This window comes from Mustelus asterias, chromosome 7 (assembly GCF_964213995.1).
Source record: "Mustelus asterias chromosome 7, sMusAst1.hap1.1, whole genome shotgun sequence".
NCBI classification, from domain to species: Eukaryota; Metazoa; Chordata; class Chondrichthyes; order Carcharhiniformes; family Triakidae; genus Mustelus; species Mustelus asterias.
In genome coordinates, this window is record NC_135807.1 from 63,889,243 (window position 1) to 63,915,214 (window position 25,972).

The 25,972-nt window shown below is 39.5% G+C and overlaps 1 protein-coding gene across 14 annotated transcripts in view; it reads right to left on the bottom strand.

The window, feature by feature from the left end:
* Window positions 1-1,295: 1,295 nt before the first annotated feature.
* The window catches only part of pcmtd1 (protein-L-isoaspartate (D-aspartate) O-methyltransferase domain containing 1), a 78,379-nt gene continuing 53,702 nt past the window's right edge, over window positions 1,296-25,972 (bottom strand). For all 14 annotated transcript variants that reach the window (XM_078216143.1, XM_078216144.1, XM_078216146.1 and 11 more), the window contains 4 exons: window positions 23,274-23,376; window positions 18,989-19,160; window positions 15,259-15,382; window positions 1,296-3,173 (listed from right to left, as the gene is read on the bottom strand). In XM_078216143.1, coding sequence (XP_078072269.1) covers window positions 2,803-3,173; window positions 15,259-15,382; window positions 18,989-19,160; window positions 23,274-23,376 — 770 coding nt within the window. In that variant the 3' untranslated portion in view covers window positions 1,296-2,802. The remainder of the gene's footprint in view (window positions 3,174-15,258; window positions 15,383-18,988; window positions 19,161-23,273; window positions 23,377-25,972) is intronic.

Here is a 25,972-nt window from a genome sequence, read left to right on the forward strand (position 1 = left end):
CATACTGGAACTATGATGATTTGTCTCCCATAATCACAAATATCTTTCTTTGCTTTAGTTCTGATCCTATCCAGTGGAGACTTTTCCCTCTTAACCCCATCGACTTCAGTTTTACTGAAGCTCCTTGATGCCACACAATCAAATGTTACCTCGATTTCAAAGGCCAATCACTCCCACCTCCCTTCCAGAAATCTAATATCCACAATGCCTCTCTACATTGGTATCAGGAAAAATAAAGTGCAAATTGCTTTCCATATTTTTTTTTTTTAAATACTCAATTCCCTGCCTCTTCTGACAAAATCTTAAATGTCATTTCCATATAGATCCCTGGTCAAATAGTTTGTCTACTTCAATAACACTGGTGTTGCATATGAATACTGTAAATTGGCCCCAATTTCCTCAGAGCAGTGATGCAATTATGGGTCAAGGCAAAGGGGTGAGGCAGAGTGATCCGGCAGGGGTGAAAAAAATTATGGAGTATGCAGAAATAGCCCATTTCCAAACGGAAGAGCAGCCAATGGAAATTCCTGCTCAGGACTCAATTTACCAATGTATGAGTAATATAAAGCATGTGACTCCTGCTGCTAGTGCTGCCCGCATTAAGATCATAAAGGGTGTATGTGGGTTCCATGTCTTTAGACCTGAATCACGGTCTTCATGGTTCCAGAATTCAGCCTCGGGGAGGGGGCGGGGGGGAAAGGGCCAAATAATTGAAAGTCAAAATTTAATGCAGCACTATCCATGTGACCATACTGCACTCCAGCTTGTTTCATTCACATCCCACCCCCTTCCTAACACCTAAAGGCTGTCTATAACACATCCTTGTTAGCACAGACACTCTGCTATCAAAGTCAGGCAGCCCAACTCAGACGACAGATACTTTTAATGGGGTCAGATGTGTTAACCACAGATACACTGAGATGCTTGCTTTACCACTATTTATACAGCAGAGTGAGATTGAGCAATTTCAGCTCCAGTCTGATTTTGCTCAGTGGAACACTTTACCTCATTTCAAAACTGATGAGAAAGCTGACATGTGCTTTAGTGCTGGTTACTAGCTAAATATACATTGAGACAATGCTATGGAAAAAGTCCATTAGCTATTGCCTTAATAGCTGCTTTGTAAATATTTTGAATAACTATTGCATTTTTAGAAAATGGAATAGCTCATTAAAAGGCAGACCAAACTCATTTTGTTGGTGCCATACTGCAGATACATTGTTTTTGAAATAAAGGTGCACTTATTTAAATCCAAGCAATCAAACAGCACACTTAAACATATTGCTGCACAGATATGACAAAGAATATCAATTTTATTGCAAAATATTTCCCCAAATAAATGTATACAGAAGCAAACATATTCATTTAAATTGAGTTTTCATAGAACTGCTAGTGTTTGCAATTAGTAATCCTATGAAATGAAGCAAACCATATTTGACACCAAAAAGCAACACTTCTAAAGATGAATTTATATTTCTTGATCAAAGTTGCAGAAAATTACATATCTATGAAAATACATCTATTTTTTAAATCACTGTATATAATAGATCAAATGACAAACAGTGCAGAAAAAAAGATTTTTCAATGTCTGTACAAAAAGTCTAATATTTACCTGAATATCACTCCAAGTATCAACACCAAGTTCACAATCCACCATGGATTAATCATCTTGGTACACCAGTACAACCTACTGTACAAGTTATCAAGAAAAGATCCCTCAGTGTCCTCTCCCTGAGCTGTTCGCAAACTAATGATTCAGGAGAGGTGCAAATGAGCAAAGTACTACAGTAAGCAAATCAGTGGCCATGGTATATTGCCTCACTTTTTTGCAAATTTGCTACATTATCCCTAAAGTCCCAGAGTATTGTAAAAGGGTATTTACTATCCCAAAGTAATTTCAAAGTGAAAAAGGTAACAGCATTTTCATTGTTTGACCACTTGAATGAAGTTCAAAAATAATGTCACAAAGCAAGTTGTCAAAAATGTTTAAAAGTCTTGGCAAACTTAAATTTTCCTCAATTCTAAAGTGCATCTGCTGTATAAGGACATTATATGATATTTTGAGTCTAAATAGTATTCATCCTCATGAAGATCAAATCATTATTTGTGTCAATGCCCAATTGAAGGACCTGCCAGATATTTATGGCTGTAAACACATAATTAAGTAGTTGTACAATTACCAATGACTGCTGGTATAGCTAAATCCACTTTTGTACTGAATTGCTCCAAGAGGCCATATGTTTTTTTTTTGCATTGTCATAGAAAATATTTCCTTAGGTTAATACAGTTCTCAGAGTTAAACAAATACATTGCTTTATGTCTGTTATTTATTGTATGATTGCGCATGCATGACTTATGAAGGGAAGTGGTAATAAAGTAAAAATTGCTAATTGCACTAGCAAGTCTAATTAATCAAGTTATATTAAATGGTACTCACCACTTAAATGTTTAAAACTTTTATGCAACTTTAAAAATAACCTACTTTTCATCTTCTCATAGAAAATGTGACCATTGCCTCAAAATGTTCTTATCATGACATCAGAAATCTCAAGATTGTGTATAATCTGAAGTATTCTGATTAAATCTTCAAATGTGAATTCAGCATCTGAACATAATGATTCTCTTCACTGGTACAGGTTATCAAGTCAAACCAATTTAATCATACTTTTAATATTCGAAACCTGCTTTCTTTATATTCAAGCAAATGTCTTTTTTGGAGTGATTACTCTAGAAAATGCTACATTTGAGGATTAAGAGACACATCAGTTAACATAGATACCTTTAGGATTTTTTTGTTCAGTGCTATTTTTGTCGATAGAAGGTTAGGTATGCTTTCAAAGATTCTGGTAGTGGCAGACTCAGAATTCTTTCACGAAGCAAATTTGGAGAAGCCTCTTCCTGTTTGAGGTCTTCATTCATTTCTTTTTCTTCTTCTTCTTCTCTATTTTCTTCCATTTTATCATCCTCATCACTGTCAAATGGCTGAGGTATCAATTGATTGCCCACAAATACATAGGTATCAATTTTACGCCGGCGAAGTTTCTTGCGTTTCCGTTTTGGTGCAACCTTCTGTGGAATGCCTTTGGCCTGAATCTCTTGATTTATCAATTTTCTAAGATTGCGGCGAATGTAAATTCTTGCCAAGTCCTGCAGACATCGTACAGTTACTGGTGCTACGAAAGATAAAAACAGTATTATTTATATCTGCTATACATTAGATCACCTATGGTGTTGCATGTAGCAAGCAAGGACTATGTACAGTCTTCAGCTAAAGTGGGGTTAGATGGTGGGGGAAATAAGATTCCAGACCATGTAAACATAATTTAGTCATCATTTTAAATTTATTAATTTGGTTCTTGTTCATTCATATTACCAGTTATTATAAATTCCTATGCAATATTCCTATATTGGTATAGTATTGGTCTTCTTATTTAAGGAAGAATTTAAATGCATTGGAAATAGTTCGGGGAAAGTTTACTAGATTAATACTTGGAATGGGCAGCTTGCCTTATGAGAAAAAGTTGGACAGATTAGACTTGTATCCATTGAAGTTTAGAAGAGCTAGAGGCAACTTGATTGAAATGTAGAAGATCCCAAAGGGATTGGATAGGGTGCATGTGGAAAGGATGTTTCCTCTTGTGGGAGAATCTAGACTAGGGCCACTGTTTAAAAATAAGGGGTTACTCATTTGAGACAGAGATGAGGAGAAATTATTTCTCTCAGAGTTGAGTGTCTTTGGAACTCTTCCTTAAATGTGGTGGAAGCAGGGTCTTTGAATATTTTTAAAGCAGAGGTAGATAGATTCTTGATTAACAAGGGGGTGAAAGATTAACATGTAGACAGGAATATGGGGTTGAGGTTACAGTCTGATCAACCAGGATATTTTTGAATGGTCGAGTGGCCTACTCCTGCTCCCAATTCATATGCTCATAATAGAAATTGAGCATGTGAACTTGTCATTATTTATCTCATCCTGCTGGTGGTAGCACTGGGAAGGCAAGGGAGATTGCAACTAAAGCTCAGCAAAATTACACAATCACTTTCCACTATAAATGTGGACATAAGAATCTTATACCTCCTCAAAATTCTTATTTGCTAGTAGACATTTAAACTTAGTCAAGCTGGAAACGGAAAACAATATTTTGTTATGAAGTCTTTTAAATTATATTTGATGACTTACAATATTCTTTGGAAAGTGCTCAAGGAAGGGATGAATTTAATGACAAAGAACAAAAATAAAAGCAAAGGGTAAAATCGATGGCTTCAGTTTTCCCAATGCTCCATGGTAGAATTTTTTGACTCATCCATAATTTCATATTAAAGGAAATATTCTCTGAGCTGCACTGTGCAACCAAAGCTAGTCACACATAACAAACAGAAATCAGAGGAAATATTGCTCAGAGGTGGTCAAGGATAGCAGTGGAAGAATAGAGCTTAGTATCAACAATGTATGTGCAGAAACTAACCGCATGTCTGCAAATAATACCACTACAAGGTAGAGGAGCAAGTGGAATGAGCAAGGAAAGATCTTTTTAGTCCCCTAGGCTGATCAAACATGGGCATAAAATGCAGCAATTTCTAGAGACTCACTGGCTAGTCTTGGAAAGGCAGGAATGAAAACATGCAAAGATATTTGATCCCAATATTTAAAGGTCCAGATGTAAGCCCAGGAGGCACATTCCATGCACAGGGATTGTTTTGAGACCAGGAGACCCAGATGAATGAGTTTCCTAAACAGGATACAGTAGTTTTTAAACTGCTGGACTCCTTTAAATTTTTTTCTGTTGATTTCTTGAACACACAAAGATTAACAGGGTACTTCTTAGGGCAGGGAAATGAATCCACATCATAATGCTACAATCAAGGAGAAAAAGTACGCCTAGATGGGGTAGAGGAGGGGTGTTGGTGAGCAGATTGCGGTCGAGGGAGGTGAGCAAACAGATTGCAGGGATTGTGGTGGTCAGGGTGGTCAGTGTATGTTTCATTGAATTGCTTGTTGGGTCTGCAGGAGACACTGCTGCTCCTCCTGGCCCACAAGTAGTGCTGTAAATGCACTTGAATCATGTTTTCAACCATTCTCAAATTTCAATACTAAGTTTCTCCCAAGCCTGGAAGTTAACTTGAGAAATCATCCCTTCTCCTGCCTTCATTAAAACAAAAGAATGGCAGGTTTGTTCCTGCTTGACATTTTTAAAAAATTTATTCGTTGACACGATCCCAAACCAAGCATAAGAATCAGCAGCAAATATTGATTGGTAGGATCTCCCAGAGTGTGCAGTATTTTCTCTGCATCATTTCATTATCGGTGCAATTATTCTCTATTTTGATGTTCTTGTCCTAAGGGCTTTGCAGTAAATGAAGAAGTGCAGTCTTAAATCTCATAAAACAATTTCATGAGTATGAACAGCAATTATGCCTTTTATTGTTCAATAAATACATTAGATAAGTGTGGCTGCCAATGATGTGACAGAGGTAAAAAGTCACAGGAACCCAGAGTCAGAGGCACAAAGGTTTTAGACAGAGGGTTACAGTGCAGGTGAAAGTGTTTTTTTTCCCTCGGGGGTGATACCCAGGGTGCAGTTACACCATGGTGGGATTTTTAAAAATTCACTTTACAGAGCATGAGCATCACTGGCTGCGTCAACATTTATTGCTCATTCCTATCTGCCTTCTATTTCAGAAGACATTTGAGTCTCAACCACATTGCTGTGGGTCTGGAGTCACATGTAATCACAAAGATGAGATTTTAAAATCTGACTCTGGGAAATTATATTACAAGTTATGACTGCAGATACACAAATGGCAAAGATTTTTTAAATCACAATTCTCAACAAGTATACATTCCCTTCAGAATATTGGATTAAAAGAGGCTTACAATTTAGTCATAGACAGCAATAGATAAATAGGGAGAGCCAGGCAAGGGGAGGGGGAATGGGGGAGGACGTGGTTAAAAAATCTGCAAAGGATGGTAAGGAAACTGAAGAGGAGGAAGGAGAAAATAGAATCAGAGTAAACTTACAAGAGATCTAAAAAAACAAATTGTAAGAGCTTTCACAAGAGACAGGAAAAATTCTAATGAACTATAAAGGAATGGCAGAAAAAATAACAAATATTTTGGAGGAAATTTTAACTTCTTGATCTGCCAAAAGTAAAAGAACTAGGTATAGCATGGGGAATCTGGAGTTTCATCAACACTTGTATCAGTGACTTTTTAACTAAGCCACTTCATTTGGTTTCCAATTAGCATGAACAGGCATAATGATGATCCGCAGATGTCTATTCCAGATTAACTTTTTAAAACAGTAGCCAAGATGGTAATTGAAGAATTATGGAGGCGGGGGAACAGGAAAAAAACTATACTATCGAACTTCTAATGTGACAAAGCTGAGGCTTAGTTCATAGATGGTCCCTGAGATATGATGCTGCAACGTGCGAGGGCCTGCAGGGAAATACACTGTCAATGGGAAGGAGCAGCCAGCCTGAGAAAACAAGGGAAGTCGTGGATGGAGACTTTGGAGCAGCTTAGCAACAGCAATATGGTGCCATGTTCATAGACACAGTACCAGAAGTGGCTTAAATTACTAATCAGGGCAGCGAGTGAGTGTACAGTGGCACATTCAACCACAGGCTGATGTACACATCACATACATACCTCTCATTCTGTCCTCCCGAGCCGACTCTTGCATATCACCCCTCACATTAACTTACCATGCAGGTGCATTCATCCTCTCTATGCACTTCCATACATCCCCATCTGACCATCCAATACTGACTTTTTTCAATATTTTTCATCACAGCCTTAGTGGGGCCATTGGCATATTTCTTCCCTGCATTTTTCCGGGCTCCCTCAATCCATGTCTCAGTGTTGTCCACCCAATTATCTTCTTCAGTTTCTGTTTTTACCCTAAATTTCCCCTTCAGTTTTTGATAAGACAAGGCTAGTGGGTCTTTATTTCCATACTTGGCCATCTTTCTCTAACTTTTTGATACCTGAACTTTTATTTTGATCTAACCCACTCATTTGTCTTTCTGTTCATCCAGTATTCTCCACAGAGCCATAGCCACATTTCAAACGCTGTGATCTTCCTCTCATCTTCTTTCCTTATAGTCACTCTCAAATCCATAGAGTGCAACAGTCCACACTATCACCAGAAATTCTTCAGATGCATACTGATGCTTTTGGACTTCCAGGCACTGTTTTAAGTCACTCGTCAAGCCTCTTGCCATAGATAATTTAACCTGGAATTTAGTTTTGGGTGTAACTTTGGTGTTTATCATTGAGGCAATGTACTCAGTTTGTCCACTGCCTCTACCTCAGTGCTACCAATCTTGACTTTTCCATCGTCATTTAGAGACATAACGGTATTGGCCTCATAGGTACGAAACATTAATTTCTTTGACTGGTCCTGTCAGTGTCTCTGGCTCTTCCTACAAGTGTGGTGACATACTACATTATAGGAGGTCAGGTATGCAGTGTCAATTTTCTGGAGGCAGGCAACAGAGTAAGAAATTGTATTTGTTAATTCCCAACGTGACAAGGATTTTCCATCATTTTAATGCAAAAATCATACCTCTCCTTCATAATCACTCTCAACAAACATTGTGCTTCCATCCGTTTGACATATTCTATTACTCTTATTTAAAAGTTCTTTCATTCCCTGCTTTGAGGAAAGTTCAGAACGGCATCCAGCGGCAGAGACCTGGAGAAGACCCTGATAGCTGCAGAGGAAGTAGCCTTGGAAATAAGAATCTCTAAGTGGGCCTGGCCATTGGAGATGATAGACAGAGCCTTCCAGCTAATAGAATTAAGTATCACACTGCAATATTGCGTACAATATCCCTCTTGACCTGATGTCAGCAGCCAGTGGAATATGACTATGTACACAACATTGTCTTATCACCTTTTTATCTTGATAGTTCTAATTCATGTATTTAAGCTCCCATAGGCCCATCAAGCATCCCATAGCGGAAGTTGCAGGAGGATAAAGTGTCCTCAGAGAAGGTCGGTCACTGAGGGTCCACAATCACAAAACTCATGGAGACCGTACACCAGTTCAGATACACTAAATTTGGTGGGACCAGTAAGGCAGCGTTTTCACCTGGGTGTCTCATACATCACAAGTAAAAGCAGGTGGTGAAACAGGAACAGCAGTGGTTAGTCTGCAATGAAGGATGCAGGATAGGCCAAAGGTTGTTCAGCTGGCTTTAGATGCTGAACCTTTAGGGTTGTCATTGAAGTGGATGATTCTGGAACAGCAGCAAACAAAAAAAAACTGAGGGAGGTTTGGCAGGTCTTCCAGTCTCAGCATGCATATTTATGGAGAGTTTGATGGAGTATGTTTCAAGCATTGATATTACAGTTCTCTGTACTATTTACATTCATGAGCAGAGTAGCCACTTACAAGAAGCATCAAATGCACCAATCAAATGAGTACATGCTGACATTCACCAATGAACGGTACCTTAAATAGGATAGATGAAAAACCCAGGCTTCGCCCTTCAGCACTCGTTAAATGTGCAACAAAGTGCTCCCCTGTTAATTGCTAGCAGCAAAGGGTACTATTTGAGCCTTGAGAGAGAAGATCAAGCAATCAAACAAATCACTTTCCATCTCGTCTTTTTTGCCTGATGTCTGGTAAGTGGCCTTTTCACTTATGACAAATGGTAAAGCTGATCTATGAGCATCTGTGAAAAACTGTTGATTGCAGTACTGTTTCGAGTTGGGAGACAAGTGGGTTCAGTCTACTGCCAATAGATGGGTACAATCTTGCCATAATGAGGGAAAAATCCCAGATAGTGTGTGCTGTTCCTGATGCCATGGTCACATAACAATCCTCCTCCTCCTCTGTAGAGGTACTGCATTCTGTCTCTTACTGCTCCTGCAGTACAATGTTGTGTAGCATACATGAACATTCTCAAGACTCCTCAAAGCACACCAGACCTGTCCAAATTCCTGAAGTGCACCTTCAGCTTCTTGATCGTTTGCTCAGTGGCATTCTTCGGCTTCACTGCCAATGTCTCATAGGTGCCATCAGCCAGATTTTAAAATGGATGGTTATAGTCTACAAGCAGTTAGCTGGTAAACAATTTTATGGTTGTAAGACCGAAGGTTGGACTGGCACAGGTCAAATTAATCTCTCTGAATCATGCACTTACCAGCCTGATAATCTCTTTGTGATGGAGATGAGCTGCACATCGTTAACTATAAGGGCTACCACACCCATCAAACACAAGAGATCTGTGGTGCCTGACTACACAAATGGCAATCAAATGATGCCCTGCAACTGTGGAAAGCCACAAAGTTGAGCGCCCGCATACTCTGACTGCCTTATTGGTACCCAAAGTGTACATAATTGCCTGTCCTAGCTAACAAGCTCATCATTTGATGTATTTGTGGATGGCTGATTGAGAAATCTTGCAAATACTTGTCGCTGATCACTGGAGGGAGCCAGGAGCAAAGCAAATTGAGGATGATGGTTACTTTGATGGCGAGTGACAAAGTGTGGCTAGTAGACAGCAAATATCTCTGACAACCTGATGGGATATCTGGAGCTCTTGGAAGCACTGGTGTTCAGACATTGAGGTAGCTCATCTTTTCTGCAATGTGCCGCAGGTATTTCCTGCTGCAAGTACCTCTGTTCTCATCTCCTCTGCTGCAGAGTGGCAGCCATTAGGAGAAGGCTGCTAATACTCCTGCTGCTCATCTTGGTGATAACCTCAGATCCAAAGTAAACCATAAACGGCACTCAATGCTAATCTGAAATGTGAAAGTTGAAAAGCAAAAAATAAATGCACAAAACTCCAAAATGGTGAAAATGAACTCCAAAATTGTGAAAGCAACTCTTAGCACAAGTAGTGTGAAGCAAGTCTTTCACTTAGATAAAGAAGCAGGTGTGAGGTTTCATTTTGGAGTAATTTTTGTCCCGTTCACTGCCACTGTGCTCTTGCCTAGATTTTACTGCCGAGTTGCAGGAAGCCCATACAACTACAGTTAATGCTGAAACACTGCCCTGGCTCATTAAATTAGCTATTAATTAACTCAAAATATTTTGTGAAATTTTGAGCCTGCATTAGCAGTCAGCAAGACTGGTGGTGCAGATGCAAAATCCGGAATCCGGAAACTCTATTCTCGCTGGCAAGATCGCATTTTCCGATTTCTAGATGTCTCACCGATGGGTGTAATAAGACTCCCCACTCAGGAAGGTCGGGATTCTCATTTACATGATTTAACTTCTCATTAGTGCACCCTCCCCTGGCTCAACCTACCTTCCCCCCCCCCCCCCCCCACACCCTTTGCTGAATATTCATTACACTCTAACTTGATGTCACAATGGCGCGATTTACAACAGCTGTATAAAAGTGAGAACCTGGCAACTTCACCTCTGAGGGGGATATCAGAGGCGAGTGCTCAGATTGCCATCACCTTCCAGGATGTAAAATGGAGGGGGAGCAGACAGGACCAGCGCCTTGCAGAGGGGAGGCAGGGCCCGTTGATCTACTGGGTGTAGGTCCACAAATGGACCTACACCCAGTAGGTACACAAATACTCTCTGACGGCAGACCCGTGGCTGGTAGTGCCTCAGAGAAGGCACTACCAGCCACGGGTCTGCCGTCAGAAAGTATCCCAAATCCAAATGTCAGCGGTCCAGTGCCAGGGAAGTCTGCCTGGGGGATATTGGACCGCCTGTGCTAGGTGATGCAGGAGTTGACACCACAGGGATGCCGTTCTTTTTGGGTCTACACAAATGATCTGTGCAGCATCTCCTAGTTAGCTATACACAAATACACAAGGGAGATGACATATGTGCTATTTGCGAGGGTCCACCTGTACAGCAACTTCGACCAGGACCAGGCGAGCCAGGAAGCCAGGGCCATGGGCTTCACCAGCTGGCCTGCCCACGTGCAAGATGTCATAGACTGCGCCCCACGTAGTTCTGCATTCCCATGGTGGCATAGGGCCCTGTTTATCAACCACAAGGGATTTTACTCCCTCAACAGCAGAAAGTGTGTGACCACGCTATGAGCATCCTGCAGGTGTGTGCCCGTTTCCCAGGGAGTGTCCATGACAACTACATCTTGAGAAGCTCCAAGATCCCAGCCATTTGAGGGAGACCAGCGGCTGGAGCAATGGCTTCTCAGAGACAAAGACTACCCACTCGAGAGGACTGACTTCCTCATTTCTAACCACAATGTTTACAAAGCACTCAAGATGCATTCAAGCACAAAGGGAAAGAAAAACAAACAAGGCTCTTTGTTCGTGGGAAAGTAATCCGCACGTGTCAATCAAACCACTTGAAAAGATGTAGACACCAGATGCTAACCTTCCAATGTTAAAAGGGTACTCCCCAGTGAAACTGACCATTAAAGCATCTCAAAGGGGTTTCACAGTAGCTGTGGGCTATGAGAAGAAGCAAGGGGATCTCCCAGGAAATCCTGACAGGTCAATTCTATAAGAGCACTTTAAAGAGAACTTTTAACACCTGGGTCAATCCCTACTGCAATGAAGTGCTGCAGTGATTTTGAAGGCTGAGACATCTAAGGAGCACAGATGTCAAAGTGACCAGGGCGCCGGAAACAAAATAGGAATAAATGGGTCATTTTCAGGACAGTACGGTGTAACCAGTGCCTGGCCTCAGCTGCCTGACCTGCTGAGTATTTCCAGCATTATGTTTTTATTTAATACATAAAAAATACCAACGTACGTTAGCAGCAGTGTGTACCAACTACAAGATGCACTGCAGGAACTCACCAAGGCTCCTGAGACAACACCTTCCGAACCCACGACTGCTCCCACTTAAAAGGACAAGGGCAGCAGACACATGGGAACGCTAACACGTGAAAGTTCCCCTCCAAGTCACTCACCATTCTGTCTGTTCCTTCACTGTCTCGAGGTCAAAATTATGAAACTCACTCCCCAAGAGCACTGGGGGTGTACCTACACCACGTGGGCTGTAGTGGATCAAGAAGGTGGCTCACCACCACCTTCTCAAGGGCAATTAGGGAATAAATAAATTTAGTACTGGAAAAAAAGTTGGATCGGCTGGGGTTATTTTCTTTGGAACATAGGAAGTTGAGGGGAGATTTGATTAAGATATATGAAGTTATTGGTGGGGAGGGGAGCGGAAAAAAGAGGGCAAGATAGGAAGGAGCGGCTTCCTTTTGTAGAGAGGTAAGATAGGATGGATAGGAAGGAGCGGCTTCCTTTCGTAGAGAGGTCAATAACCAGGGGGCATAGACTTAAAAGTAATTGTTGGTGTTGGATGAAATAGAGGAGAGTTGAGAAGAAATTCTTCTCACTCAAAGGGTATTTTGGACTGGAACACACTGCCTGAAAGAATGGCCAAGACAAAAAATTTCATCACATTAAAAAAAAATCTTGGAACGCAATGAAGTGCAGTGACCTTCAGGCCAAGAGTGGAATTAGTCTGAATAGCTCTTTTTCAGTCTGCACAGCCAAAATATTCAAAATAGCCTCCTTCTGTGCTGTAAACTTTGTTTGGTATTGAACTTTATATAATGTTGTAGATGAGAGTTGCTGATGAAGGCCTTACCATAACCTTGTTTTCAATTAACTATTCAAAAATATTCATGAACTAGCTGACTACTTGATTAGATCTAATTTTTGCCTAATTTGTTTGGTTAAGCCATTAAACATGATGTGGTAGAGTTTCTGCCAGTATTATCAGCATAATCAGGGTGAAGTGGCCAAACAAGTGCAAAACAAGAGAGAATTTTAATTACAAGTTAATTCAAACCCAAAAACGTTTTCTGCAATCCTTAATGCTGGTTTAATAATCATATCTTCCAAAACTGGCCTTGACACAAATCTGGACACATCTCAATCTGGATTGAAATGAGGAGAATGCAGGTGTTTGTGCCAATTGCCATTGTTCCAAGGAGTGGCTTCAATTTGAACATGTACTAGTAAGCATATTTCATAAGTTTTGGCATTATAGGAAATATTGAACTGATTAAGCCGGTCAGTTTACGCCTATGAAACTGGCAAATTTAAATGTAGCAATTTTTATAACAGTTATTTCCAGTGATATAAAATAAGTTACTCATGGAGGACTAAACACTTAATAATGTTTATTTTTTGTGATAAAATAATTTTCAACTTCATTAACAAAAAACTGCACCAGTTTGGCACTCAAATATATCAAGCATTTTTTTTAAATAAACAATTTCTTATGCTGATCAATTGTGCTAGATCAATAATTTCACATTTGGTAAAATTATATAATGCAAGAAGCTTTGTACTAAAAATAACCTTGATGTTTGGCCCTCCCTATTACATTTAACAAAGCAGTGTACTCGTAATTTTTAACGTTTTAATGCTTTACTATCACGAATTATTTTTGTGCTACAATAATAGAATTCATAATATGTATAGACGATTGCGTGGTTTTTAAACATGACATTCCTCAATTTTGTCCTCCTATAGCCGATCACTTTTTAAAATTACATTTGTGTATTTTAATTTATATTTTTAAAAACAAACTATGGCTTTCCCCCCCGATTGCCATTTTCAACAGTGCAGGTTAATGGTAAGTAATATCAGGGTCAGTTTCTGCTTGGCACAGTTGGGAAAATTGGCCACAAGTTGTACTTATAATTGTGCTGGTTAGTTTAAAGTTCAAGTTTCCACTAAAATATATTTGCATAATCAAACTGTAATAGTTAAAAAATAATTTTAATACTGCACCGTGATCCTACAAAGGTTAATTTGGGTTTACAAAATGAAAAATTACAAGCAAAAAGTGAAATCACTTAAAATACAGTTGATTGATCATTTTTCCTGTGTTAAAACCTATTCAGTCTAAAATACAATATAAATGAAATCACTGGGGCTTAGACTGATGTATATACCAGTTTGCATCATGGTAACAAAAAAAGGTTAAATTATTATTCCTGTTGTGAGAGAAAACATTGAGCACCAATTGAAATATAGCTAGACACATTTAAGCTTGGAGATAATTAACTATCTTTTTAAAAAAAAAATCAAAAAAATGCAATTGGTGTGCAAGCATTTTAAAAGAAAATTTGAATCTTAATGAGCCATACTCATTAGTGGCAATCACTGGTGCCCACATACCGACACAAATTTCTTCAGTGCTTGCCTCGTCAAACCTTCTTACTCAGGCTTTGCAAGATCCAGGAGCGCAGCAGTCTCTGAGGCCCAGCACAAAGTCTAAGAGTCGGAGTGAAGGAAGCCTCGATGATCTTCTAGCCTCTTCTAACTTCTGGGTAACTATTTTAAAGTCTTCGAACTTTTTCGGAGAAACTATTAGCATAACCCTGACTGAACCATCCAAAGTTTGCAGCTTAAAATCGCATTTTCTGATGATTCATAGCACAGTGAAATTGCCATGGGGACGTTAGCGCTTCTGGACAATTATTGTGCAACTGCTTAGCTGGGAAGTTGAGAGAGGGATTCTCCATCGCATCTTTGGGGTACCCCCCCCCAAATATGATGCTGGGGAACCCAAAGTTACAGCCATTGTATTCTACCAAAAATTAAAAGTTTGATCTTGTCAATTTACTGTGAACAAATGAATTGTGTGAATGAAAAAGGCAATTTTCACCAAAATTATGAACCTCGTAACTGCAATCTTTCACCATCCTTATACTGAACAAAAAATTGACAGCAACTGCTACATCCTGTCCCCAGCTATATTCACGCCCATTAGAACTCGTGCTAGAAATTATGGGTGATGTTATCAATGCAGTGGACATATTGAAACAATAGACAAATGATAGAAGTATCTTGGTCAATATGTTATCCAACTTGCTGCATTGTGGTACTAACATTGCCACAGTGATGGAGTGAGGATTTAAACTTTAAATACAGAGAGCCTGTGCAATTGTATAGGATAGGAGGTCTAATTCAATAACTTTAAAATGCTTTTTCAATAGGCAGTGATTTTCTAAAAATCTCCTGTTGTGCATGAGGTTATGTTGGTGATGCAAGATTCCAACACCTGTTCACAAGATATAACACTCAATGCTTTTGTGTTACAATTACGTTTAAGTTTTTAAAATTAAAGGTTTTTGTACTATTTTAATATTTACAATCCAGTTCAAGTATTTTGAATACAGCATGGCAGATCTCTAGATTTATGTTGAAAGCATGCTAATAATATTATGGATGAGCTGCATATTATTGATATAACATTTGTTCTTCACGTACCTATTGCTGAACAGCAAAGTATTAGCTCGCTCAACTAACATTTTTTTAAAAAAAGCTGGAAAACTTACGTAGTTTTACATTCTCTGACTTGAAGCAATCGGATCTGTTTGGTTGGATAAGAGGAGCAAATGAAACAGCCAATATGTTTTTGGTTTCCCATGTATTTTGTCCTGTGCGTATTATCTGAGTAAGCTGTAGAGAAGGATGGCACTGGATAAGTAATGCAATGTCTTCTACACATAGTTGTATTTTGTGCAAGATACATTTTTCACAGATAAGAGGGTCATAAACAGGGGCACACATTATTCCCATTTAGAACACAGCAGCTACAAGTGCTTTGCTATCAATCACTATGAAAGCATGCAATTAGTGTCTATTACTAAACTCCATTTTTTTCTGGGTGCTTATGAATATAGAGTGAACCTTTGGCCAACATGGACTTATTTACACAATAGATATCTTGAACTAAATAACATTTACATGCTTACCCCTACAGTTTATCTCCAATATTGTTAATATTTCAAGCTCAATTGACTGCCTCTTGGGCTACTGACAGTTGCATTAATGAAAACTAAGCAAATTAGGAAATTACAATAAGAAATGCTCCCAGGCACAAAATGAGGCAAGAGCAGTAGCGTCCTGGTAAAAGTAAATTATTTAATATGTTTTATGATGCTTCTTTGTACATTGAATTTTTTACATTTACGTCAATGTTTAGGTAAAGGATGATACAGTAATTGAATCAAGCAGTTCAAGGTAAAACACAGGATGAATTGTATATGTGAAGGACCTAATATGGCAGATCCTACTTCAGGATCATTCTTCCTCCAACGCAATTCCCAAATCAGTGATCTAGGCAAGGATAGACAGAAAGCTTAATGCTTATCGATGTTAAATTATGGGCATACTTATTCTGTAGAAGTATGCCAATTAAGAACTGAAAGAAGACTACCCAAACTCATTTTAGATGAAAGTCTTATATTTTGTAAATTTTGGATGAAATTAGGCTCAGGGATGAAGGGACAATGTGCTAAAATCCAATCAGACAGTTCTTAGAATTTATACTTGTCAGCAATGTTATTTCTCAATTTATGCAAATTACCATACAATTGTCATACTTTGGCTCCGTACTTAAGAGAATTCATTTGGAAAACTGAAAATTCTTGATAAGTGTGAAGTAGCTCGAGATCAGAGAATGACAAGGCACAATGTTCATTTTGTGTACCAAGAAAACTTCAGTTTAAGGTGAACAAATTGACATGGTAATACGAACTTAAAAATGAATCATGCAAGGAGAGTTGGTGGAAGAAAAAGAATGAGAAAAAGGAAAGCAGAAATGAGGAGAATGGAGGGATATTTGGGCCCCTGAGTACATAATAAAAATTCTAGGCTGACTAGTACTAAAACAACATTATGACACGAATGACATGAAGATGGCTGGACTTGCGGATAGCGAAGAGCATTGTCGGGCAATACAGCAGGATATAGATAGGCTGGAAAATTGGGCGGAGAGGTGGCAGATGGAGTTTAATCCGGATAAATGCGAAGTGATGCATTTTGGAAGAAATAATGTAGGGAGAAGTTATACAATAAATGGTAGAGTCATCAGGAGTATAGAAACACAGGGACCTAGGTGTGCAAGTCCACAAATCCTTGAAGGTGGCAACACAGGTGGAGAAGGTAGTGAAGAAGGCATATGGTATGCTTGCCTTTATAGGACGGGGTATAGAGTATAAAAGCTGGAGTCTGATGATGCAGCTGTACAGAACGCTGGTTAGGCCACATTTGGAGTACTGCGTCCAGTTCTGGTCGCCGCACTACCAGAAGGACGTGGAGGCGTTAGAGAGAGTGCAGAGAAGGTTTACCAGGATGTTGCCTGGTATGGAGGGTCTTAGCTATGAGGAGAGATTGGGTAAACTGGGGTTGTTCTCCCTGGAAAGACGGAGAATGAGGGGAGATCTAATAGAGGTGTACAAGATTATGAAGGGGATAGATAGGGTGAACGGTGGGAAGCTTTTTCCCAGATCAGAAGTGACGTTCACGAGGGGTCACGGGCTCAAGGTGAGAGAGGCGAAGTATAACTCAGTTATTAGAGGGATGTTTTTTACACAGAGGGTGGTGGGGGCCTGGAATGCGCTGCCAAGTAGGGTGGTGGAGGCAGGCATGCTGACATCGTTTAAGACTTACCTGGATAGTCACATGAGCAGCCTGGGAATGGAGGGATACAAAAGATTGGTCTAGTTGGACCAAGGAGTGGCACAGGCTTGGAGGGCCGAAGGGCCTGTTTCCTGTGCTGTACTGTTCTTTGTTCTAACACAACTGCACAAAATGTCTTGCATTGCGCAGAAAGTTCATATTTGAACAAAACATTATTCCTGCAGCCTCAACTCCAGGAAGATTCACTGGGCAGCAAGAAAAATAGTGTTTACTGCTTAAATAGGAGCAGCACAATGGTTAGCACTGCTGCCTCACAGCACCAGGGACCTAGGTTCGATTCCTGCCTTGGGTCACTGTCTGTGCGGAATCTGCACATTCTCCCCGTGTCTACGTGGGTTTCCTCCCACAGTCCGAAAGACGTGTTGGTTAGGTGCACTGGCCACGCTAAAATCTCCCTCAGTGTACCCGAACAGGTGCCGGAGTGTGGTGTCAAGGGGATTTTCACAGAAACTTCATTGCAGTGCTAATGTAAGCCTACTTGTGACACTAATAAATAAACTTTAAAACTTTAAATATGTTTGCAATTGCTGAAGAGTCTCATAATGCATTTTTCAGATTTGTGTTTCAATACAACAGTCACTTTAAATAACTGTGGACAGAGATATTGAGAGAGAGAAAACTAGCAAATTCAATAGTCAATGCAATTGAAAAATCAGGTGCCCTGGAAAATTGACGGTCTACTTAATATCGTTCATTTTGCAACAATACGAGAGATGAATTTCTATCTTTAAGATTTTTTCCAAGATAGACAACAGCTGCATGATACTGGTGACAACAGGGAGAAAAAGAAATACCGAAGCATTTTGCATCTAGGTCATATTGCAGAATGCATTTGATACGAGGAAGATGAGGAGAAATAATAAGCTCAAGGCTGCAATTTGCAAAATCTGTTTACTCAAGGCGAGTGATATTAGTGGTGGAAAACAGAAAACTTCCCAATTCTGCCATGCTCATTAGAAATTAGTTTATGGCTGCTAAAAGTCATTTTACATACATGTTTTTCAAAGATAATTTTCAATCCATTAATTTGGGCTGGACTTGAATTTGGATCTCTCAGGCAACAGGCCTGGACAGTTTTTTATGAATACTGGAACAAAGAACAGTACAGCACAGGAACAGGCCCTTCGGCCCACCAAGTCTGTGCTCACGCAGATGCCTCTCTAACCTAATATTTTCTTGCCTCTACGTGGTTCATATCCCTCTATTCCCTGCGTATTCGTGTATCTATCCAGATGCCTCATGAACGTTGGTATAGAATCTGCTTCCACCACCTCCTCCGGCAGCGCATTCCAGGCATTAACCAGCCTGTGTGAAAAACTCGCCCCTTACATCTCTTTTAAACTTGCCCCCTCTCACTTTCAACCTCTGCCTCTGAGTAATTGACCCTTCGACCCTGGGAAAAAGGCCGACTATCCACTCTATCCAAGCCTATCATAATCTTGTAAACCTCTATCAGGTCCCCCCTCATCCTCTGATGCTCCAATGATAATGACGTTCCAATAACTTGTTAGAAACTGAATGAATGAGACACAATAAAATGGATTAATAAATTGCTGAATATTGCTCTAAAGGGCAATGTACCTGATCTTCCATAGGCATAACAAGAATTCCACCAACTTTCAGAAAGATTTTCATGTAATTTTCATGATCCTTTTGAACTCCAGCTCCGCAATAAACCCGGTCATATTGAAGACTGTCTGACAAAACATCCAAGCAGTTCCCAACCACAAACGCTGGCTCACAGAATTCAAACCTATAATTAAGAAAAAATGCAGAAGTTTCTATGCTTTTGGTAAATGAATATAAACGTGCCACTAGACTTACGAACCCCTCCCACTTTACAGGTAACTTCAAGACGAAATATAGCAGAACAACATCAAACTTTTGATGTGCAAGATTGCAGTGCTAACTTTAAAAAAACTAATAACTTCCAACACATTCTGTAAATAACAATTAAAATAGTGAGAACAGGATTTTGCTTTGTTGGAATCAATCTACAGTTAAACAAGGTGTGAACCATCATGGTTCACACATGAAGACTGGCTATGAGTATTACGTAAAGCAATGCTGCTGCAGTTCATACAACCTCAAAAAAGTAAAAAAGTCTCCCGGAAAGGAGGGAAGAAAATTTAAGATAAAGCAACTTGAATTATACTGAAAAATCTTGGATAGTACAAAATTGAAGAAAAAAAACTGGCGATTCGTAAGATGCAATGCCATAGGTCATTAGTCATAGTCCACAGAGGATCATGGGCATCTCTCTCTTTTGGGGGGGGAGGGGGGGGGGGGGGGGGGGGGGGGGAAAGAGAGAGAGAAAGAGAGGAAAAGAGAGTTCACTGCACTCTGAGCTGGGTGCTACATAACAATTGTGTGGTGGTAGGGGAAAGTGTGGATTTCTGGCCATGAAAGCAGGAGGCTGGTTTCACAGAGAGGGGCTGGAGGGGAAAACATCTTATCATAGACTCCTGACAGTGCAGAAGGAGGCTACTTGGCCCATCAAGCCTGCACCAACAACAATCCCACCCAAGCCCCATCTCCATGACTCCACGTATTTACCCTGCTAATCCCCTGACATTAAGAGGCAATTTATCATGGCCAATCAAGCTAACCCACTCATCTTTGGAGATCCTTCCAAAATATTCAAATTAACAAATTATTACAATGGACATGTGCTTTAAAGTCGTTTGTAAAAAAATTATTTTAATTTACATTTCTTAATTTCAGTCAGGTTCTCTATATTTCCCAATGGCATAAGGCTCAGTGAAGTGTCCTGGACCAGGACAACTGCATACCCTGCCTCATGGGTCACACTGCCTTCCCAAAAGATGCATGCTTCTCCGGAGGCTCCAATCCAGCACCACCTTCTGGCCATCACTAGGATTGTGACTGTGCAAATATCTTTAAAATTACAGGACAAATACAGTCACAGGAGAAACGATAACTATAATCAAAATTAAGGGACATTCCCACAAAAGAAAGCAAGACAGTGGGTCACCTTGTTGCAAGCGTGGGGCAAAGTGAGGACGCAGATCCACATGAACTACACCACAAATCTCAACATACTACACAGCACATTCTTCCTTTTCAAGTCTAATTTTATTTGAATGATTAGGTCAAACCTGCCTCCACCAGCACTTTAAGGCAGTGCATTCCAGACCCTAACTACTCACTATGAAAAAAGATTCTCATACCAATTAGCTTTGCTTTAAATAAACACCTCCCCCACCCCACATCCATTTATTCTATCCAGATCCCTCCTGAGTTTGAACGCAAGGATAGGACTAAGACCGTAGGTTCAGGTTCAGGACCCAAGATTAGACAGTTTGCAAGTAAATGACATTGCTTCCCCAGAAACGTAGACAGAATGAATTGCTGGATCTACAATGTTTTTTTTAAAAAGAGGGCTTCGATGAAAATTAAATTCTTTGCAATTATTTTGTGGAATTGTGGTATGTACGTGGCTCCCATGATTGCTGACATTTGTTAACATTTCTCTCTTCTCAGGTTGTGTCTCTTTTCTTCAAATCTGTTGTCATCGCCCTTCTCCTCAAAAAGCAACCCTGGTATGATGGTCTACGTCCATTTGGGGAAAGACCTATATTCTATGTTGAGGTGTTGGTCCCTTTAAGAACTAGGTTCTTCTACATTTCTTGTAAAAATAACTTAATTCCAGTAATTTACTATGTGACCAAGCTACCTGGGAGATAACAGCAAGGGAGTGTGTGTGCACACGAGATAGGGAAGGGGTGGAGGGTGGGGGGGTGGCAGGAAAAGGCCTTAGATACAAGGCTCCAGCGTTAATGATTAGAATCGTTCGTTTTTTTTGTAATTTATTCTTTCATGGGACGTCAGTTTCATTTGCAATTCCAGCATTTCGCACCCATCCCGAACTGCCCTTCAACTGAATGGCTGTTAAGAGTCAACAACATTGGTGTGGATCTGGAGTCACTTGTAGGCTAGTTCCCAGGTAAAGATGGCAAATCTCCTTCCTGAATGGCATTAGGAAATCAGATTGGTTTTCAACAAAAAATCAATAAATAAATAGTTTCATGGTCACCATTACAGAAACTAGCTTTCGAGTTCAGTGCTTTTTTAATTAATTTAAATTTCATCAACTTCCACTGTTGGGATTGAACCAACACCTCAGAGCATTACGCCATCCCCTGCCCTGACCACCCCCCACCTTTGTCTGGCCTTCTAGCCTGGCCCCTGCCCCTCACTGTTGAGAACTGGCTGCAATTCTGACAGCGGCCATTGCTTCTGGTGGAGCCATAGTGCTGCCATCCATTTGACTGGCCAGCTGTACTGGGAGGTCAGACTTCCTTTCCAATGGGGCAGAGAGTCCGACTCATGCCAGTTTACAACCCGGCAGTCTTAAATAGCTGCAGGAAGACCCTCTAGAATGAGAGCAAGCTCGCCCCCAGCTTATTTGCCAAGTGGAATCCTCGCAGCCCACAAAATCCAATCCTGTCCCACTTGACCTGTCTGCAGACTTGATACCTCATCTTCCAAAATCTATCTACCGTTGTCCAGCTGGGTGTAACTACACTCACCAGGTTCCATTCTAATCTACCTAATTAAGCTAATAAGTTGCCATCAATGGCTTCTCTTCCCATTCCTTAAATGTTATCTTTGGTGTGCAATTTATTCTTCGGCCTCTCCTATTTCTCATCTACATGCTGCCCTTGGTGATATCATCCAAAAAATACAATGTTGTTTCCACACTCGGGCCTTACCTCACCACCACCTTTTTTGAACCCGACACTGTTTCTATATTGGCTGTTTATCTGACCAACACCCTAGTCCTGCATGAACTTAAATTTCCTCCAATTGAAGCCAGATAATGATCTAATTCCCTTCTTTCACTACCAATTCCATCCCTCCCAACAAGTATCTGATGTCGAACAAGATTGCTAGCTAGCTCGATAACATATTTGGCCAAGAGAGCTTTCAGCCATAGACCTGTTGTCACTTATTTCCACCTTCACAATGTTGCCCTTGTCCACCTCTGTCTCAGCAATTTGTCTGCTGAAACCCTAATCCATGCTTTCTAATGCATACCTGACCAACCTCCACATCCCATCCTTGCTAAACATCACATTATTCACAGCTCTGTTGCTCATGTCCTAACTTGTACCAAATGCCATTCACCCAGGAGTTCTCATCATTAACTGGGAAACAAAGTTTCAAACAACTGCTCAATTTTAAAATGCTCATTCTGGTTTGCAAATCATTCCATGGCCTGGCCCCTCCCTATATCTGTAATCCTCTTCCAGCCCTATAAACTTCAGAGATATCTGCGCTCCTAATTTTGGCCTCTTGACCATCCCTAATTTTAATCACCCCACCACTTCTGATGTCTAAGACCCAAGCTCTGGAATTCTGTCCTTCACTTTCTTTGATGATTTACTCCTTAAAGCTACTTCTGTCATTAAGCTTTTGGCCATCTGTTCTAATGTCTCCTTGTGTGGCTTAGTATTGTATTTTCTTTCATAATACTTTAATGAAGCACCTTGAGATGTTTCAATATAATAAAGGTACATTAAAAATACATGTTGCTGTTTTTGCTAATCCTTAAGAAATTTTCCCTTGCTTTAAAAATTATATCATAGCAGCTATATTTGGTAGTTCAAGACAACATCTCAGCGTATTGCTACAGGAATGCAATAACATCCTTTCACACAAATATTACACTTACAAAATATGGAATTCACGCAAAGGTAAGCACAAAGATCACTCAATAAAACAGATCCACTTAATAGACATGCATCTAAATCTTGGGGGAAAAAAAACTCAGATTTTAATAAGGCTTGGAAGAAATTTTTTTTTAAATGGAGAAAACAAACTCAAATCACATGATACTTACTTATCGAAACTATCACTGTTTTTTATAAAATTGTCCAACTTCTCTGTGGCGTAATCTACTACATCAGTGTGAACCTCAATTCCATGGTTTATCCCAAAAGGACCTAGAATTAAAAAAAAGATTACAAACCTTAATAAATTGAAACAATCTCTTTTTACAACATAATACAGATCTGGATGAGAAACATTCATCTATTTAGCTAATGAATTCTGAACAAACCCATAATTCTAAATTATTTCAAAAAAGTCACCTCGACTGCAAGTACGTTCAGTGTCAGAAATTGTGGATTCAAGTGAAAAGCTTGAGCAAATAAGATCCAATGTGATATTGAGTGAGAATTGCATTATTAGAGGACTTTTATGTGCTAGATAGTAAATTGTGGTTCAATTGATGTGCATAGACAGACTTAATAAGATCCAGGAGACACTTGGAAGAGGAGTTGAAAATTCTTCTGGTGCGCTAGCCATATTTCCTTCTCAATAAACACCATCCAAATAGATTAAATTAGCCAGGAACAAACATATTACTACCTGCATAATCTCACTGATCGAACAATAAGAATTTTCATCACTTATTATTAACTTTTAGGTGGCCAGTCCAAAGTCTATTCCTTGTGTTGTTCAGCAAGAACATTGATATTATTCCAAAATTTGCCTCTCAACAGCTTGAACCTTGATGAACTATCACATTTTATCTTGAAACATTTTGAAATAGTTTATAAAAATAAATCTATTTGTATACTTCAATGGTTTCACTTCTCAATTGCTTCCTTTCAAGGCTGAAAAATTAAAGTATCTCTTATCATTCATCAATTAACTTGCTCTGACGTTAGGGTCCAGTCTCATTGCCCCATTACACATACAGGGTTTGAATGTCTAATTTGCATCGCTTGGATCAAAATTGGACATTGTACCCAGACGTGGTCTAACTAGAGCACCAGTTTCAGCACAATATCCTCAGATTTGTACTGTACTGACATAGCTTAGTTATTAATAATTTAGACTTCGGTCAAAAACAATTTCTAGTTTTGCACAGGACAATTTCTTTTTGGGGAAGATGGCTAATACAGAAGAGATTTGCATCAAGTTACTAGATAGCATGAAGGGACTTGCAAAACGGACATATAAAATTGACAAATAAATTTCAACATAAGTGTAGGCATTAAACTTCGGTAAAATAAATAAGGTCACATATTGCTTGGAATCTAAATGGAATAGGAAATAATCTGGCAGTACAACTAGAGTGATCACTAAATAATAGCAGCCCCAGTTAATGATGATTAGAAGTAAAGCAAATCAAGCTCTAGGGTGTATTCATAGAGAAATAGCATTGAAAAGTACAGAAATTATGCTAAATCTCTATCGAACCTCAGTTAGACTATATGTGGGAACATTGTGTATAGTTCTGGTTGCCATGTTATAAAGAAAAGGATGGAAAATCAAAACATTTTACAAGGATGGTAGCAGAAATTTTATTTTAATAAAGGTTATGAATAAGCAGAGTCTCGTTTCTTTTGAAAACAGAAGACTTAAGATTAAAAAAGATTTGACAGATTAGACACAGAGTGAGTGCTTTCACTTGTGAAGAGGAGGATGATTAAGGTCACCAATATAAGGTAGACACCAAGAAATCAAATTGGAATTCAAAATAAACTTCTTTATCCAGATAATGGAGAGAACAGGAACTTGATACCACAGGGAGAGGTTGAGGCAAATGGCATAGATGCATTTAAGGGGAAGCTAGATAAGTATCTGAGGGAGGTGGAAATGCATGCTGAAAGAGTTTGATAAGCAGACAATAAAAGGCTCAAGCTGATCATAAACACTGCATGGACTAAAATAATAGAATATACAGCCCACAACAGGCCATTCTATGTAGTCTTTTTATAGACTTTGTTGCTGTTTCGTTATAATTGAACATAAAAGTTCTGACAGCTTCCTGAAAGTGGGGTAGGCAAAGGTGGGTAAACTATTCTGATAACTTCCCAATGTGCTTTATGTAGTTTTCCACTTCAAATGGGACCCCAAGCCTCCAAATAGTCCCAAATATGTATAACTGTACAACATACTTTCCTATTTACTCTTGCCAAACATCTATATCGTATATATTGCACTTTTTTCATGATCTATGATTCCAATTACTTCACAGTTCCTACAACAGCCTGAAGTTCACGGTGTTTCCAATGTTCCTAGGATTCATACACACACATATATATTGCTGATGACTAGTCCTGTGATTACACTGATTTGTGTGATCCTCATCAGTTGGATAGCATACAATCATTGATCAGTGCAATTTGGACCCAATCTTCTGCTGGCTCTTTTTCCCTTACCTTCCCATTTCACCCCTCAAAACAAAAAAAATACTTTACTATTAACTCCCATAAGTATGTCATAGAATAAGACTCACTCTGACCCAAGAAAAACATCCAATTTTCTTACGGTACTGTTAAAACGATCACAAACATGCTCACTTAGTGTCCATTTTTTTTTCCTAACTATCAAAAAACTGGTTGGGCGGGAGTGGGTTGAATTTGAACCTCGGTTGCATGAACATTTAGGATTGTAATAAATAAAAACCATCGATTGATATTAGCACCATTTTTAATAGGATCCCGAGTTAAGCAGGATCTAATAGAGATTTTCAAAATAATGAAAGGTTTGTGAAAGTTTGAATCATTCTGACAAGGCCAATGTATG